The 17,267-nt window shown below is 50.9% G+C and overlaps 1 protein-coding gene across 6 annotated transcripts; it reads right to left on the bottom strand.

Annotated features, from left to right (window-relative positions):
- Nucleotides 1–1,044: 1,044 nt before the first annotated feature.
- Nucleotides 1,045–16,961, bottom strand: GANAB (glucosidase II alpha subunit). 6 transcript variants are annotated; one of them, XM_068978097.1, is made up of 25 exons: nt 16,921–16,961; nt 13,750–13,854; nt 13,495–13,603; nt 13,118–13,245; nt 9,350–9,529; nt 8,810–8,875; nt 7,914–7,987; nt 7,656–7,739; nt 7,473–7,569; nt 7,045–7,225; nt 6,341–6,494; nt 5,898–6,133; nt 5,689–5,815; nt 5,508–5,587; nt 5,145–5,288; nt 4,956–5,052; nt 4,572–4,673; nt 4,157–4,400; nt 3,247–3,311; nt 2,979–3,055; nt 2,796–2,870; nt 2,531–2,644; nt 2,294–2,406; nt 2,028–2,128; nt 1,045–1,938 (listed from the first exon to the last, which is right to left on the bottom strand). In XM_068978097.1, the coding sequence occupies exons 1-25, from the start codon at nt 16,956–16,958 to the stop codon at nt 1,829–1,831; spliced, it is 2,901 nt and encodes a 966-aa protein (XP_068834198.1). In that variant the 5' UTR covers nt 16,959–16,961; the 3' UTR covers nt 1,045–1,828. The 6 variants fall into 6 exon arrangements, with proteins under 6 accessions (XP_068834198.1, XP_068834199.1, XP_068834200.1 ...); XM_068978098.1 differs by having other exon boundaries at nt 7,656–7,743; nt 7,918–7,987; XM_068978099.1 differs by lacking the exon at nt 8,810–8,875.
- Nucleotides 16,962–17,267: the final 306 nt, after the last annotated feature.

Genomic DNA, 17,267 nt, shown 5'->3' with positions numbered 1-17,267 from the left:
AATTAACTGGAAATATTTCTTGAGCTGAGGAATTTCCTGAACACACCCCCAACTCCTCACTGGCATAAACCATCCTAAGCAGTAATTTTCCCAAACCAACCAACCTAGTTTTTTGTTAAAATAATCTCTAAGACTGTGGCCAATCTGCAAAACGTAGGAAACCATCTCCTGTCACTGATACAAATGCAAATTTTTTTTTTTTCTTCAAATTTTTAAAATACTGCTAAAGAAAAGCAGTCTTGGGCTTCCCTGGTGGTTCAGTGGTAAAGAATCTGCCTGCCAATGCAGGAGACATAGGTTCAAACCCTTGTCTGGGAAGATCCCATATGCTGAGGAGCAACTAAACCCCTGTGCACTACAACCATTGAGTCTGTGGTCTAGAGCCTGGTACCTGCAACTGTTGAGGCCACAAGTGACAACTCGTGAAGTTCGAGCGCCCTAGAGCCCATGCTCTGCAACAAGAGAAGCCGCCATGAGAGGCTCATGCACTGCAATGAAGAGCAGCCCCCAGTCTCCACAACTAAAGGAAAGTCCACGCAGCAGTGAAGACCTGGCACAGCCAAAAATAAATTTTAAAAAAAGAAAAGCAGTCTTAAGTGTGAGAGCATCTAACAGACAGCTATTTCTAGAGGGACCCCATTAGCTCTAGTCACCACTATGAACTAGGCCCACTAAAGTCTGACGATCTTGCTGGGTTCCTTCATGATATACTGGCAATCAAGCAAGCTGAGGAACGCTTGCACTCATTCTGCTCAACCAACGAGGCATAGGCTGAAAATGTCAGGTCCTTGGGCTTTTAAGGGTCTGTGGTTCAGGCCAGAACTAGAATCCAGACACCAACAGTAATTAATGGTTTCTCTCTTTATTGTTTCTCCTTTTATCAAAACCTGTCACAGCTGGGGGCCAAAAGGAAGTAAAAAAAAAAATTCCCACAAATATCCCCCCCCACACCGCCCCGGCTTGTCCCCAGTGAGTTCTCCCCCACCCGCTACCCAGGGCCTTGGGCCAGCCCTGGGCACACATGATCATGTCCCCCACCCTCAGCCTCCTCCCAGCAATAAATACAGGTGACCGTGATTCCACGAAACCACAACTGATTTCTCCATCTTGAATGCCCCTCAAGGGGACAAAATTTTAGGAGGCAAAAGAAGTCTTGCCCACCCCCATCTTGAGGAGTGTAAACTTCTTTCCCCCAAGGGACAGGGGAGGTAGAATGCCCCTGTCAGAACCGCAGCAGCTCTAGATAGAAGCGGGGAGAGGAAAGGTTAGGATGCCAGGGAAGAGAATGATTTCCAGCAACCTCACTCCTTTGATCCATTCATCCCTTCTCAGGGTAAGGGGTGGTCCCAGTGTATCAGGGGAGGGCTGACAACAGAGAAGAACCAGGAGGAAGAAATAAAAGGAGGGAGGAGCAGTTTGGTGGGGAAGGAGAAGAGGAGGCCAAAAGCTGCCGTCATCTTCTTCCAAGAAACAGCATCAACACGCAAAGGAAACAAATGGAGAGGGTGTGGAGGAGACTGAGGGCTCCCAAAAGAAAGCGAAGGGCAGCAAGAGCCCTGTGATCCCCGGGTCTTCACAGGTGAATGTGCTCCAGTTAGAGCAAGAGGATATTTGGAGATGAAGGGAGATTCAGTGTCAATGGGGTGGGAGAGGTCGGGAGATCACAAAAGTAATTCAGAGCCCAGGGACAGCCCTCTCATCCTGCCCAGATGCTGGCAGAACCTGGATCTTGAGATCAGAAAGGTGAAGCCTGGGGAAGGTCAAACTCCAGGGCAGAAAGAAGAGTAACTATCACGACCCTCACACCCCACCCCAACATCCCCTTCAGTTATCGCAGCTGAATAGTCCAGTCAGATGCCACGTTGACGCCAGGCTTGCGCAGGATCAACACTGAAGTCTCAGGGTCATGCTGGAAGGACAGGCGGATTTCAGGAGATCCTGATGGAGGAGGAAGAAAGAGTGCCAGGATCAACAGCAATTACTTTCCCGTAGGTGTGGGTCCCCAACCTGGAGGCCAGATCACTCACCTTTTGTCTGGAGTACCACGGTTGCTGGCTTTCCGGCCCCTATTATCACTACCCGCTCAATCCAGATTGGTGTCTCAAAGTGGCCTTTGGGGTCTGCGGAGCTGGAGGAAGCAAAAATGGACACCCAGCAGGGAAACAATTATCAGAGCAGACGGGGGAGAGCAGAGCAAGGTCACAACAGGAGAGCAGAGTGAGCTGTGCATATCCCAGGGCCCAGCCTCCTCCTCCTGCAATGGCTGCCAAGGAAGAACGCTCTTCCTCCTTACCTGGAGACCAGGGTGTTGCCAGAGAATGAGAATCGACGCAGCAGGAACTCATGGCGAGTCTGATAGTTGAACGTGTGCCCATCATCTAGAAAGAGCTCTCCTTGGGCCGTACCCTGAGCAGGAAGTGGGACAGGTGAGAGCCTGAGCCCCAGAGGGAGTGAGGGGCACCTGCCCTGGGGGACTGCCTCCCAGGAGGGTGGACAGATGGAGGTGGCGGCTCCCTGCCCATGCACTCACCTGGAGGCTGAGTGCGACAAAAAGAGTGATGGGGTCGTCCTTCATGCAGTCTGAAGAACGCCGCACTCGCATCCACCGGGGCACGATGGTCCCTCCACGCTGGAACACGGGGATCTAGTGCAAGACCAGCGCTGGGGTGAAGCGGCAGTGCTGTACCTCTTGCAAGTCCGTGCCCTCTTAGGAACTGGACTCCGGCATACACACTCTCCCCCCTTCTGGAGACCTAGAGGCACATGGAGCTGGCAGCTGGGCCAAGCATACTCACACTGCTTAGAGTTACAGGCAGGTACAGGGTCTGTGGACCATGATACTTCTGGTAGCTCTGAACGTCATACCACACCTGTCGGTGCAGAAGATAGCCTCGGTCACTCGCTGCACAGAGGACCCCACTCTCTTCACTCTCTCTGACCTCCACCTTCTTTCCCCACCATGCCCTTCCTTAACTCACCTCCCCTTGGCCAGGCAGATAGACCTGCACACCATGAGCCTCGGAGTCTGATACAGGGTGAACCAGCAATGCATCCCCTAAAACATGGCAGAATCCACTCTGAATTGGGGGAATCGGTTCCCAAAGAGGGAGCCCTAAAGCACCTGCCCCCTTGCACCAGCGGCCTCTGACCCTCCTCCCTTCCTGCACATCCACAGACATATCCCCCACAGTGCTTGCTTCTTCTCAGCCCTACCCCAACCCACCACTAACTGTCCTCGTTTCTCACCAAGCAGGAACTGATCGTCTATACTGAAAGTGGTCACATCCTTAGGATAATGCACCCACAGGGGCCTAGGAAGGAAGCAAGACAAGAAGGGAAGACACCTGCTGTTTTGGTGGAAGTCAAGGATGCTACCCCAGGAACTGGCAATAAGAAGAGCACAGGGGTAAAGACCCGGATCTGGCAGCCAGTAAGGCTTCAGCTACGCAACCTAACCTTGGACCAGACATCTGGTTTCCCAACCCACTTCCCTGCTGCCTCCTCCCTGGCTCCTTCTGGAAAATGTTCTGCAGAATGACCTTCCAGTGGCCACTTCATTATCCTGGCCTAAAAGGCCCTCCAGGATCAGGTTGTATTTTCCACTCCACCTCAACTACCTCTCCCTCTGGTTCGTTACCCCCGAGACACACTGTTTTTTTTTCCTACTGCTGGAACACACCAAACTGGTTTCCATTTCATATGTATGCACTTGCAATCTCTCCTGCTTGGAACATTCTTGGATCACAAGTGGCTGTCTTACTCATCAGACAGGCCTCATCTTTACATGGCCTGTTTGTGGAACTTAATTCCATTACCGTGTTCTACTTTTTACAAACAGCTTGTCAGTGTTGGCAATTTTCATATTTACACATTTGTCTACACGTCTCTCTGTCTTCCTCACAACAGCGGGACACTCGTCTAACTTGTTTCAGGCTCTGCGGGTCATGACGGATGATGCCTGGCATGGCGTAAGAACTCAGGGACGTTCACTGCTGTTCATCCCCACTGGTCTCCTCTCACTCTTCCCTTTGCAATCCGATTCCCCTCCTTTACAAGGCCCCGGCCAACGAAGAAAAGAGCCCAGAGATGGAGCCCCGTCCCCACTGTCTCCCAGCCACCTCAGTCCACTCTCCACAGACCCAAGTGAATGCCTTACCTCATGACCGGGATCCCCTCGCGATGGGACTGATAGAAGAGGGTGTACCAAAAAGGCAGTAAGGAGTATCGCTGGCCCAGGGCATCTCGAATTATGTCATGGTACTGAGACGGTAATAGCCACGGTTCTCGCCGACCAGTGTCCAGGTGGGCATGAGCCCGGAAGAATGGCTGGTAGGCACCCATCTGGTACCAGCGGACAAGCAGCTCTGGCTCTGGATTTTTGAAGAAGCCGCCCACATCCGCTGGAGAGGGGAGGGAGAAAGCAAGTTGGAAAGAGGGTGAAGGAGGGCTAAGGAGCCCCCCAAGGCCCCGGCCTGGACTATCGGTTCTCTGCTCAAGCCTAGGGTCCATCTGTGCCCTCTACCTTGTCCCTCTCCCGCCAAACCAAGGCCCCAAATTCCTCCTCCTCTCACCTCCACAGAAGGAAAGTCCCACCAGCCCCAAGCTGAGACACATAGAAATCGAGATTTTCATGTGGTCCCATTCAGCAGCATTGTCCCCTGTCCACACAGCTCCTGAGGAAGAGAAGAGGGAGGGAGTTTACGTACAGTGAAGGGCTTGGCCTTTAAGACAGCTGACCTCTCTGACCTGTCACACCTGCTCTGGGGACCCCAGGGTCCTGCTGAAAGTGGCGAAGTTCACCAGAGCACTCAAACAGGGACTGGCCACCCCATGCCCTGCCTCCCTTTAAATGCACAGCTGGAAGGAAGCGCACCACTCAAAGAATGGCCGCATGGACAGACCTCCCCCAGAACCAGACCCAGGTCCCTCTGCCAAATCTCTCCTCCAAATCTTACCGAAGCGCTGGGAGCCAGCGAAGAAAGCCCTGCTCAGGACAAAGGGGCGTTCGATGCCCCCGGAGCGCAGCACCAGGCCATCCGCGGTCGCCATGTGCTGCATGGGAACAGGAAAGAGCGGTGGTAAGGGGCAAAACCAGCTGGCATCAGTGCCAGTTCTCGGGCCTCGGTCTCTCCTCAGTCCCTTACCACGTAGAAGCCATAGATGTTATGCACGTCTCGGTGCTCCCAGCCCCCATAGTGCTGGGCGTCCTTGAGCATGGTGACCTCAGGACCGTTGAACACAGAAGGTTCGTTCATGTCATTCCAGACATAGAGGTTGGGAGCTGAGCCCTGAGAACACAAGGAGGAAAATGGGAACAGAGGACAGAGGGGAGGAAGAAGACAAACAGTGTGAGAGCACAGAGCTCCTGGGAGTCCAGAACGATGCACCTCTGTGGGTCCTCCCAGGATCATCAAGGGCCCTGATATCTTACAAGCAACCAACCACAGCAGGGTTGGCAGGCAGAGACTGACTCCAAGAAGTAGCGTGGGAAAGACAGGCTGCCGTACCTCGTAATTGTCAAAGTGAAACATGTTAGCCCACCAGGCCCTCATCTTGGGATTGGTGAAATCAGGGTAACCAGCTGCGCCTAAAAGTCAAGGATGGCTTTCAACCCATGAAGGGCAAACTGGCCTCCACGCAAGCTCCCTGGTCTCCCAATCGTCCCCCCTCATTTCTGGACCCACCTACCTGGCCAGCACCAGCCTTCATAGTCAGAGCCATCCCGGGTTTTAACGTACAGACCTAGGTTCTGCAACTCTTCGTGTACACGGTAGCCAGAGTCCACCTTGATGTGGGGATCCACAATGGCCACCAGCTGTGGGCAAGGACCACGGGTGGTCAGAGCTCTCCAGGGATATCGTGCCTGAGAAAACCAACCACGGCTGCAGCCCTCTTACCTTCCGCCTCTTGGAGGCCAAATGCTCAAGCATGTTGCGGGGCTGAGGGAAACGGCTGGGGTCCCAGGTGAAATACCGTTTGCCGTCGGCATGCTCAATGTCCAGCCAGATGACATCGCAAGGCAGGTTGTGATCATCGAAGCCCTGATCCACTTCCAGAACATCAGCCTCGTCCCGATAGTTCCAGCGGCTCTGGTGGTAGCCGAGGGAGAAGAGCGGGGGCAATGCCTGGGTCCCTGCAGGTTCGGGGTGGGGGGGACGGGGTCACAGCGGGGTCAGGCTCAACCTGGAGCCAATGGAGATGCCCCGAAATTCAGGGAGATACAAGAGGACTGGGCCAGAGAACAGGCCGAGGCACAGGACTGCTGAAAATGCACAGTCACCCGTCTCAGGGAGACAAGGATCAGGAGAGCAGGCTGCACGCAGTAAGGGGGGCCACATACCTGTGAGACTAGCGTACTGCCGGAAGACATCAAAGACAGAGGGCCCGAGCATCAGGAAGACGTCAATGATGCCGCTCTCAGACATCCAGCGAACGTCCGTCTGAGGAGTCTCCCCAGAGCCCTGCAGGTAGTCCAGCATCTTCCCAAACAGGGTCTGCAGGGAGGACCAGAGAGAGGTCTGACCCCACCCTCCTGCTTCCCAAGCCAGTGTTCTCCTGAGTGCTCTCACAGCAGGCTCCTTGAGCCACTTCAGGCTGGGGTTAAACGTCATCTCCTCAGTGAGGCTTCCCTCAGGACCCTCACAAGCAGCCCTGCCCATCCTCCCCCCACAACCACTGTTCTTTCGTAGCACTTACCACTGAGCTCATCTAGACCTCTTACCTATGTAACATCTGTTCTCTTCCTTTCCTAACTCAACATACAGTATATTCCCCATATGGATAAAAGGGTCTAGCTCTTATTGCAAACTCAATAATAAACACATTGATGATAAATGAAGGAAGGGAAACACCTTCCCCATGGGTGTGTGTCTTCTGGGAGTGACTGGAGAACTCATATGCTGCTCACGAGGCCAAGGCCCGTCTCTCACCCAGTCCCTAACAGGTATCCAGACAGGCCATCCTACCAGCCTCTTCAAAGCAAATGGGCCAGCACGTACATCTGGCTCAAGGCCCACTGATCCCTCCCCATGCCTGTGTTCTCACCTTCCCGGCAGTGTTGGAGGATATGTCAACCCAGGTCTCTGCAGCATTGAGCCAGAAGATGCCTAGGTCCCGAAGGGGGCTGTGTGCCAGGAGCACGGGCACAGACCCGTACAGGGCCATGCGGTTGTACAGCTCATATTGGAACACGTCCAAATTGTAGAGGCGATACGGCTCCCCACCCCTGCAGGCAGGCAGACAGACCAGCCACTGACCGTGGCGCACACAGCCCCCAGCCCATAGACAAAGACGAAGGACAAACACTGGCCCCTCTGCCCTTTCTCCAAGCAGAAAATCTGACTGCCAAAGGCGCCCTGGGCATGGGAAGTGATCCAGACTCATCCGGAGTATCCAATCTGTATGCACATTCCCCACAGCCCTGACTTCTAACCCGTTCCCTCCCCCGACCTTGATGTCACTGCGGAACTCACTCGGTGACTTTCAGTCTGAGGTTGTCTGCATGCTCAGGGATCCCATACACATGCTCCATGCCTGGCAGAGAGAAGTCCAAACTCACAGACATGGGGCCTGGAAGAGAAGCAAAAGATAAGTTCCAGAGCTGCTGCTTGACAAGGACTCCCTGCGCCCCTGCCCAAGGCTCTCCCAGCCCCTACCGTAAGGCTTGCTGTCAGAGTGAGTTTTGAACGTCTCTTCCCAGGCTCCTGGCTCATCATGCTCTGGCTTCCCCTGGGTCTCATCTGGCTGGAAGGAGGAAAATGGACCACTGCCCAATCACACACCAGTTCTCTCTCTTTCCTTCCCTGTTTTCTAAATCCCATCCCCAATGGCAAGACTAAGCTCAAATTTCTTGTGGGCCTTTCCTCTTCGACCTCCCAGCCAGCCCTGTGCTCCAACTACCCACCCTCACCGACTTGCCTTGTCGTCATCCCCAGGTGTTTCCTCAGGCTGGGCCCCATCGCCCTCAGCTGGTTCTTTTGATCCTTGCCTGGAAGGTAGGAGAGCTGTCTGCTCCAATCCAGAGGGGGCGGGGACGAGGGGCTAGTGGAAGGAGGGGTGAGGGAATAGAGAGCCAAGGGTCCAAAGGAACGAAGGCATTGGAGGAAGGGACTGAATGTTAAAGCTTGGAGAGGGACCCCAGTGAGCAGATACGTGTGCAGAGGATGGGGAGAGACACGAGAAAGGAAATGAGAAGGAAATGCCACCTGCAGGCCCAACCACCAGCCTCTGCCAGCGTTCCACAAGAGACAGGCAGGCAGGCTCAAGGGCGTGGGTTCAGAACGCCAGTCCTGGCCCTGCTGCCTCTACCAAGAGACCCTGGCCCCACCTTCCCTCACTGGGCCTCAGCCTCTTGGCCTGACACAGGCTTTTGCAAAGGCAAGTGAGTCACAACCATGGTCAAGCCTCTACACACGGTCAGGCTTATATGCAGGGACTTAAAACAAGAGATTGTGCCAAAGAATGCTTTCAAGGGCAGCTGGCAAGCAGCTCTGCCCAGGTCCTCAGTGCATGCCAGCTGAGAGCCAGGAACCCCAGCAACAGGCAGCATCTCTCCACCCTCTGGCAAAGCAAGAAGCTCCCTACACTCCTCAAGGACATTCAACATTTCATCTTCCTTCTCCCAGGGGGCTCCCAGCCAGGGGAATAGGGGACAGGAACCAGAGACCATATAGCTGGGGTAAATGGGCAAATGAAGGGCAGGGCATGGAAAGGTCTGGGGGCCACCTTGGGGGGGGCCTTTCTTGGGAGCCAGAGTGAAGGGCAGGTAAGGGAAGAGGAACAGATACAGTACCAGTGGTCATGGATTTACCTAGAGAAAATGTTCTTGATCCTATCCCAAATGCTACCGATCGTGAGACTAACTTTATCCGAGAAACTGGGGCAGGAGGAGATGGGTAGGGAAGGGGAAAAGGAGGCACAAAACCAACACAAAAACAGAAACATAAAAGTGAGTTTCAGTCGACAAACTTCCAGAGATGGGGCAGGGTAAGAAATAAAAAACAAAAACCAAAAAAAAAACAAAACAAAAACCGAAAAAAGGAAGAAAATAAATCTGGGAAATGTGATGGTGTGAGAGGGGGAGAGGGAAAGGCAGACCTAGGCAGGCCTCCCCGAGGAGGTGCCCAGGGTACAGACAACGGACAACGTGGCTGCCTCCTGGTCTGCACAGGAGATGGAGAAAGCGCCGAGCCAGGCCTCGTCCTCCCCCCGCTGGTCAGTCTCTCCCAGCCCCCGCCCCCACCTGGCCGCACTGCCACCCCATCTCCTCCCAGGGCCCCGGTGCCAGACCCGCAACACCTCTAGGTTCTTTCACACTAGGTCTCCTTCAGTGCTTGACCCCTATACTCACGAGACCCTGGGGGTCCTCTGGTGCTCTAAATTTAAGAGTCCTCGGGCATTGACACTGAGCAGAAGGCTCCGGTCCTCCAGCAGGTCAAGGCGGAATGGCCGTGCCGTCAAGATGATTTTATAGGGTCCCTCAGCGACGGTGAGCTCCACACTGTTGTCATCCCGGCCAGAGACAGACAGCCTAGGAAAGAGATCAAAAAGGATCTAAGGATGTGCAGAGTGCCAAGGGTAGTCACGACACTGAGAAGAGGGGCACGTGCCAAGAGCTATACAGGAACTGTGGTGAACAGTACAGGGGCAGACAAGTGTGACCAGAGGAACCAAATAAAGAGCCTGGAAACAGACCCAGGCATACTCAGAACTTTGAAATGTGACAGACATCATAGCAGTTCAGTGAGGTCAGGAGGAAAAATGCTAACAATAATAGGAAAAACACGTTTTCTGTAGAGGAAACAAATGGTATCGCAACCCTATCTCATTTCAGATACAACAACTCCAGACAGATTATGACTTAAAATTTTCAAGTAAAACCTTTAGGAGAAAATACAAAGAAATGTTTTTCTGACTCTGAGGTACAGATTATTTAAACACAACTCAGAAACTGTGAACACCAGACTAATATACCTGACAACATAAACTTCAGAATTTTGGTTTATTGATAGATACCTTGAGAGTAGTCAAAAACAAGAAAAAAGTCTGAGAAACTGTCCCAATGTAGAGGAGTCTAAGCAGACTTGACAACTAAATATACAACAGAATTCTAAATGGGCCTCTTGGGCAGAAAAGAGACATTAGGTTAAAAACTAAGGAAACAATAAAGCTACAAGGATACAAGGACTTTAAGCTACAAGGATATATTGCACAACTCAGAGAACATAATCAATATTTTATAGTAACTATAAATGGAAGAAGACCTTTAAAAACTGTGAATCACTATATTATACACCTGTAACTTACATAATATTGTACATCAACTAAACTTCAACTAAAAAAAATGAAAACAAAATTAAAGAAATTTTTTTAAAGAACTTTAGTTAACAATAATCATCTATTCATTAGGCATGACAAATATTCAACAATGATGTTAAACAACAGGGGAAAATAGGAATTCAAGGTATAGAGGAAGTCTCATAATATTCTTGAAACTTTCCTATACATCTAAAATTATCCTATAATTTTAGAAAAGTGAAAAGATAAGCTACAACCCAGGAAAATACAGCTGCAAAACGTACATAAAAAAGAACTGGTATCAAGACTAATGAATTTCTACAAATCAGCGAAGACAAACCACATGAAAGGAAAATGAGCAGAGCCGTAAACCTCCAATTCACAGAAAAGTAAACCAGAATGACATAAACATACAAAGATGAGGACACGCTCAATGTATCAGTAATAAACTGGAAAGACACGCAAGCCAAGACCATCACGTGGTGTCATCCTACAGCCCTCCCACTGACAAGTTAAGTCCGATAGTGCCAAGGGTTGGAGAAGGTGCAGTTCATAAGTCACATACTGCTGGTGGAAGTGTAAATTGGCAAGCCGCTTTGGCTTTATCTTGGAAAGCTGACTATTTCCATATTCTACACTGAGTTCTTCTCTTAGCTATATGTCACAGAGAAACTCCTGCACAGGCAGACAGGCGAGACGGACAACAGCGTGCAAGCCAAGACTGTGAAGAGAACAGCGCTGCAAAGAACCCAAAACACCCGTTAACACAGAAACGGAGAAGTTAAGTTGGGAAATGTTCATATAACACAATATTATACAGCAGTAAAAATGAATTTCTAAAGCTACATGCAACAGTTAAATACGTAAGTGAAAAAAAGGAAATCCCAAAAGACCTCATTTACTAAAATACTTTCCCTACAAAGCTTAAAACAAACAAAAGCTCACAAACAAACAACATCACATAATTTATCGCTTAGGCACATAAACACATGCATGTATGTATCTGTATATGTGTGTTTATACACATATACACACAACATAACTGTGAGAACAAAAAACCAAGGGAGTAATAAACTTTTGAGTAACAGTCACCTCTGAAGGAGTCAGGGGTACGGGGTAGTAAGATGTATGTGTTTGGGTTGGGTGAAGGGTTTATCATGTTATTTTCTAGGTAAATACTTAAGAGAGCCATGCATGGAATAATGACAGTGTGTCATGGCCCGAGTACTTGAATAAGCCTATCCTGAATATCTGGGGAGAAAGAGAGGAGGGAGGAAGGGAGGGAGGAAAAGAAAGAAAAAAAGACGACAGAAAAAAAAAGAGAAGAAACAGACAAGACAAGACGGTGGGACAGGACCGGAAGGGAAGGGAGGAGCCAATTACAGAGACACTGTATTCCTGGAAGGCAAGTTCCATGGCCTTGCTGATTTCCTCTTATATTGAGAAAGCTGTAATTTGTCTGCTGAATGCACAAAGATAAAGAGTGAAAGAGAAACCAAGCAAGGGAGTTCCCTGGCGGTCCAGCGGTTAAGACTCTGCTTTCACTGCTGAGGGTGCAGATTCAATCCCTGGTGGGGGAACTAAGATCCCACAAGCCACGTGGTTCAGCCAATCAATCAACAGACAAAACAACTGAAGCAAAGAAAGAGATGAAGGAAGGCTGAGGAGAGCAGCAAAGTGCTACTCATCTATTATCCCAATGTGGAAAAGAAAGCCACCAAATAAAGGTTCCTTAGGAAGGAGGATGGGAATACCAGACCACTTGACCTGCCTCTTGAGAAATCTATATGCAGGTCAGGAAGCAACAGTTAGAACTGGACATGGAACAACAGACTGGTTCCAAAGAGGAAAAGGAGTATGTCAAGGCCGTATATTGTCACCCTGCTTATTTAACTTCTATGCAGAGTACATCATGAGAAACACTGGACTGGAAGAAACACAAGCTGGAATCAAGATTGCCTGGAGAATTATCAATAACCTCAGATATGCAGATAACACCACCCTTATGGCAGAAAGTGAAGAGGAGCTAAAAAGCCTCTTGATGAAAGTGAAAGAGGAGAGTGAAAAAGTTGGCTTAAAGCTCAACATTCAGAAAACGAAGATCATGGCATCCGGTCCCATCACTTCATGGGAAATGGATGGGGAAACAGTAGAAACAGTGTCAGACTTTATTTTGGGGGGCTCCAAAATTACTGCAGATGGTAACTGCAGCCATGAAATTAAAAGATGCTTACTCCTTGGAAGAAAAGTTATGACCAACCTAGATAGTATATTCAAAAGCAGAGACATTACTTTGCCAACTAAGGTCCATCTAGTCAAGGCTATGGTTTTTCCTGCGGTCATGTATGGATGTGAGAGTAGGACTGTGAAGAAGGCTGAGCGCCGAAGAATTGATGCGTTTGAACTGTGGTGTTGGAGAAGACTCTTGAGAGTCCCTTGGACTGCAAGGAGATCCAACCAGTCCATTCTGAAGGAGATCAGCCCTGGGATTTCTCTGGAAAGAATGATGCTAAAGCTGAAGCTCCAGTACTCTGGCCACCTCATGCGAAGAGTTGACTCATTGGAAAAGACTCTGATGCTGGGAGGGATTGGGGGCAGGAGGAGAAGGGGATGACCCAGGATGAGATGGCTGGATGGCATCACTGACTCAATGGATGTGAGTCTGAGTGAACTCCGGGAGTTGGTGATGGACAGGGAGGCCTGGCGTGCTGCGATTCATGGGGTCGCAAAGAGTCAGACACGACTGAGCGACTGAACTGAACTGAACCGAAGAAGGAGGAAAGGGCCATGGAGGTGGCTATGTTTCTCAGGGGAAACTTACCCAGCTGTGAGGGGATCGGCCACCAGCACATCGGGCACACGGTATCGGGGCCGCCGGGGCTCGAGTTCATCGATCCTGATGCGAGTCATGTTCTTTTGAAGTCCTTGGAGCTCCAGCACCAGCACCACCTGTCGGGGCAGAGGTCAGGGAGTGGAGAAAGGAAAGAGCTACACCGAGGAATGCCCTCTGAACCCACCTCTCTTCTGAGGGGATCTCCTCCTTCTAGCCCTTTGCCTAAGGGATCTGAGACCTGAATTCCTCACAAAGTAAAAGTCCCATGGTTAGATGGCATGGGATGTGGGCCATAGGTTTCCCCTTCCCCAATTCCCCCCGGCCATTTCTCCACCCCCATCTGACTCTTCCTTTTCTCCCCTGACCTTGGTGACTTCGTTGAGCAGATGGACTGTGAGCGCATCAGGACCAAGCTGCAGAGAGTCCAGTAAGGCTCGGTAGGGGGAATGGCCTGGCCGTATGCTTCGCTGCCTCCTGTCAAGTGAAACAATTGAGAAGAGGGTAGGGTTCCCCAAGGCCCCTAAGTCCTTCTATCAGCTGCAGTGACCCACGCTACCTCACCTGCCAGACACCTCCCATATTACCCTACTTTCCATTCCAGTCTCCCAGAAATATCATACTTGCAGAAGGAACTCTCTTCACAGGTCTTAAAGTTGCTTCTATCCACAGCAAAGGTAATTCCCAGACAGACCCCTAAACAGGCCAGTACCAAAGCGGTCCAAGACCTAGAAGGAAAAGAACGAGGGAATAATCAGAGCAGGGTCAGAAAGGGCCCCACTTCAGAGGTGAAGGCCTTTTCCCCCTACAACCCTAAAAGGGGAGCAAGCTAAGACTCCTACTAAACAGAAAAAGAAGGCAAACTGGACCCAGGGTTAAGTGTAAGGCCTGAGGAGTTGGCTCACTCACACCTTCCCTTCAAAAGGCAGAGGAAGTGGACAAAGGATCCTTGGCCTTCAGAGGCCAGGTATTGATTCAGGTTACATCAGCCTCTCGGAGGAAAGGCACAGTAACAGCCAGTCCCAGGGGAGGTGGTGGTATCATACATGTAGAACAGAGAAACAAAGTTAAGCCATGCCTTTCCATGGGCAAGATGCTGGGGGCAGTGACAGTGAAAAAGTTAAAGATGTACACTCAGCTAGCCTGCTGGCCACAGGGGTTCTAACATCCCTAATGCACTAACCATCCTGCTCCTCAGACCGCCACTCCTGTATCTTTGACGTAAGTCACCCATACCACCACCTGAGCTTGAAAAGAATAACCAGAGCTAACCTGTACTAGGCTTCCCTTGTAGTTCAGCTGGTAAAGAATCTGCTTGCAATGCGGGAGACCTGGGTTCAATCCGTGGATTGGTAAGACCCCCTGAAGAAGGGAAAGGCTACCTACCCACTCCAGTATCCTGGCCTGGAGAATTCCATGGACTGTATAATCCATGGGGTCACAAAGAGTTGGATACAACTGAGTGACTTTCACTTTCAACTTGTACAGAGTCCTAATATACACCTAGGAGCCTGGTTAACTGCATTATATAATTTGTAACTCTATCTGTAGTTTTCAGTGGTGTCTATGTCCCGGTCTCACCCCAAAGTTCTGATCTAACTGACGTGAAGTGGGACCTGAGCATCAGATTTTAAACTCCTCTAAATAATTCTAATGTTTCCGGGGCAGCTCAGTGGTAAAGAATCTGCCTGCAATGCAGGATATGTGGGTTCAATCCTTGGGTGGGGAAGATCCCCTGGAGAAGGAAATGGTGACCCACTCCTGTATTCTTGCCCAGGAAATGTCATAGACAGAGGAGCCTGGCAGGCTACAGTCCATGGGGTCACGAAAGAGTTGGACACGACATAGTGACTAAACAGTAACAAAACAGCCCTAATGGGCAACCAGTGTTCAGAACCAACTCTTTTATGCACTCTTTTCCCTTTGTTTTATTGGTGAATGCAGGATTGGAATTTATCTCAGATGGGTACATAAAAGAGACATAAAAGATTCAATAATGCATCCAAGACTGAACAGACAGTATGAGGTGCCAGAGGGACTGAACTCTGTGTGACTCCGGGGCTCAGGTACTGTGTGCTGTTCAACACAGCCCCAACCACCAGAAGGGCCGCCCCACTGAGGACCATCAGCCTGAGGTTACTACAAACCTACCACTTCCCCAACGTGCCATCAAAGGACAGACAAGGGACTAACAGGCATATAGCAAGTTAGTTTGTTAAGGATATATTCTCCATTCTGAGTACATGCTAAACAGGCACTCTCCAACTTCAGTGTCAGTTAAGAATTATGAGTAGTGACTGTTAAATGAAAATTCCCAGGTCCCAGGGAATCTGCACTTTTTCCCAGTGACTGATCTAGGAGCACACTTTGAGGAAGTGTTCCATATAGGAGAGGGAAAAACGAAACACAGACTTCTCACCACTCAAACCCTGCTACTTGCTAACAGGGTAGCCAGAGAGTAGGGCCTACTAAACACACGATATCTACCACTAGCCTCGGTATCAGCTGGAAAGCTAAAGGTAAAGAAATTCACCAGGAAGGAGATTACGGAACAGAGTAAGCCCTCCAGTTCCAGAAGAAAGGGCAGGGCATACGAGGCCAGACAGAAAGGTGAGGGAAACACCAGGCTTTGTAGTTTAATAGGCCAAGCAGGAATAAGGAGCAGCAAAACAAGCAGAAGAAATGCTCCCAGATAACTTAAAAGCAAGGCATGTGCGCCCCCGCCCCCCACAAGCAGGAGTGACTGGAGCAGACACTCTGAGCCACTGACCCCATGTCTATACCAGCCCAAAGCAGAAGCAGAAGTACATGAGTTAAATACTTTCTGGAGTCTTACTTGCAATATCTAAAAAATGGGTTTGGAGAGATGCTAATGTGGATGGGGTTTCTGAAGATTTTTCAGATGTAACCTGTTGGAAGGCCCTAAGAACTCCGGAAGGCCTCCAACGCCTTTGAGCAAGAGGTGGTCACAAGTCAAGGTTAGGAATGATTCACAGGGAAAGGTGCACCCGTTTATTGTTTCAGATCACAGGTTTCCAGAATAGAATTTACGATCCATGCTTTTCCACTGCTGCCAACAGTACACGCCTCTCCCCACCCTAATGCATCCGTTAGATCTTGGTAAATACTTTGTGGAACTGATTGACTGTTTCAAGCCGTTTTTTCCGTAATATTAACTAGAGAACGCAGACCAAATCATTGTTGTGTTTGAGCAACATCATCCAGGTCGACTGTGAGCTTACGAGATCCTGCCCCAGCCGTGCCCAACGACCGTGAACACCGAACAAGCCAGGGATGGTGTCCACGTGAAGACCAGGGCAGGGCAGGGTCCGGGCCTCTCGAGAGAAGGGAAAGGGCAGTGGAAAGCAAGACTGCCGGCTACGATGCTTCCAGCGAGGCTCGGGGCCGCAGGGCAGCAGGCTGCATTCCCGGAGGCCTGGCCGCGTCTCGTCCCCCGCCCCGACGGCCCCGCGCATTGCAGGAAAGAGGCGGCAGCGTTAACCGCCGCAATCCGCCAGGGAGGGCGGCGGCTGAGAGCGGCCCAGACCAAGAAGAACGCACGGCTGCGGCCTTCTAAAGCCACCGGTCCGGAGCCCCAGAAATAAGGACCCCCCAACGCCGCGCGGATCTACTGCGAGGAAGCTGGGGAAAACCTGAGGCCGGCTCCAGAGAAACAAAGAATCCTCACGAGGCCGGGGGTGGCGGAGTCTCAGGAGAACACACAGAAAGGAGAGATACGGGATTTAGGGGTCTGGGGGCGTCCCGTGCGCGCCCCCGGGATCCGAGCTCCTCACCGCCTCCTACGCGCCTCCAATGCCGCTACCGCCGCCATCTTGTGCCGGGTTTGCTCCTTGACCCGGAGCTTCCCCTCCCCCAGCGCGCGTTGAGCCACGTATCTTAGCGCCCGCCCCTTCCGGCCTCCTGATTGGCCCGACCGCACAGAGGCCGGGCGTTTGTCCCATTGGCGGAGGACTTAAGCCAAATACTCATGGGGGCGGTGCCAGGGCGGAGCTTGAGGGAGGGGGCGGGATTGTTGAGCCAGGCGCTGTCCGACTTGGCTGGTCCTAAACATCAGACAGAAGCACTGAACCCTGTTTTTCTCAACTCGGCAAATTTTATTTAGAAAAAAGGGTGGGGAGGA

The sequence above is a fragment of the Capricornis sumatraensis genome, chromosome 8 (assembly GCF_032405125.1).
Source record: "Capricornis sumatraensis isolate serow.1 chromosome 8, serow.2, whole genome shotgun sequence".
In the NCBI taxonomy this organism is placed as follows: Eukaryota; Metazoa; Chordata; class Mammalia; order Artiodactyla; family Bovidae; genus Capricornis; species Capricornis sumatraensis.
The sequence above is the reverse complement of the archived record's forward strand: the minus strand, read 5'-3'. Positions and strand labels throughout refer to the sequence as shown.

What these genes read in the sequence shown, in the direction of transcription:
- GANAB (XM_068978097.1), bottom strand. Translation starts at nt 16,958, where the DNA reads ATGGCGGCGGTAGCGGCATTGGAGGCGCGTAGGAGGCG. An exon ending in TGGCCTCCAAGAGGCGGAAG is followed by an intron (nt 5,816 to 5,897) that starts GTAAGAGGGCTG and finishes CCTTGCCCACAG; the next exon opens with CTGGTGGCCATTGTGGATCC. An exon ending in CGCTGGCTCCCAGCGCTTCG is followed by an intron (nt 4,674 to 4,955) that starts GTAAGATTTGGA and finishes TCTCTTCCTCAG; the next exon opens with GAGCTGTGTGGACAGGGGAC.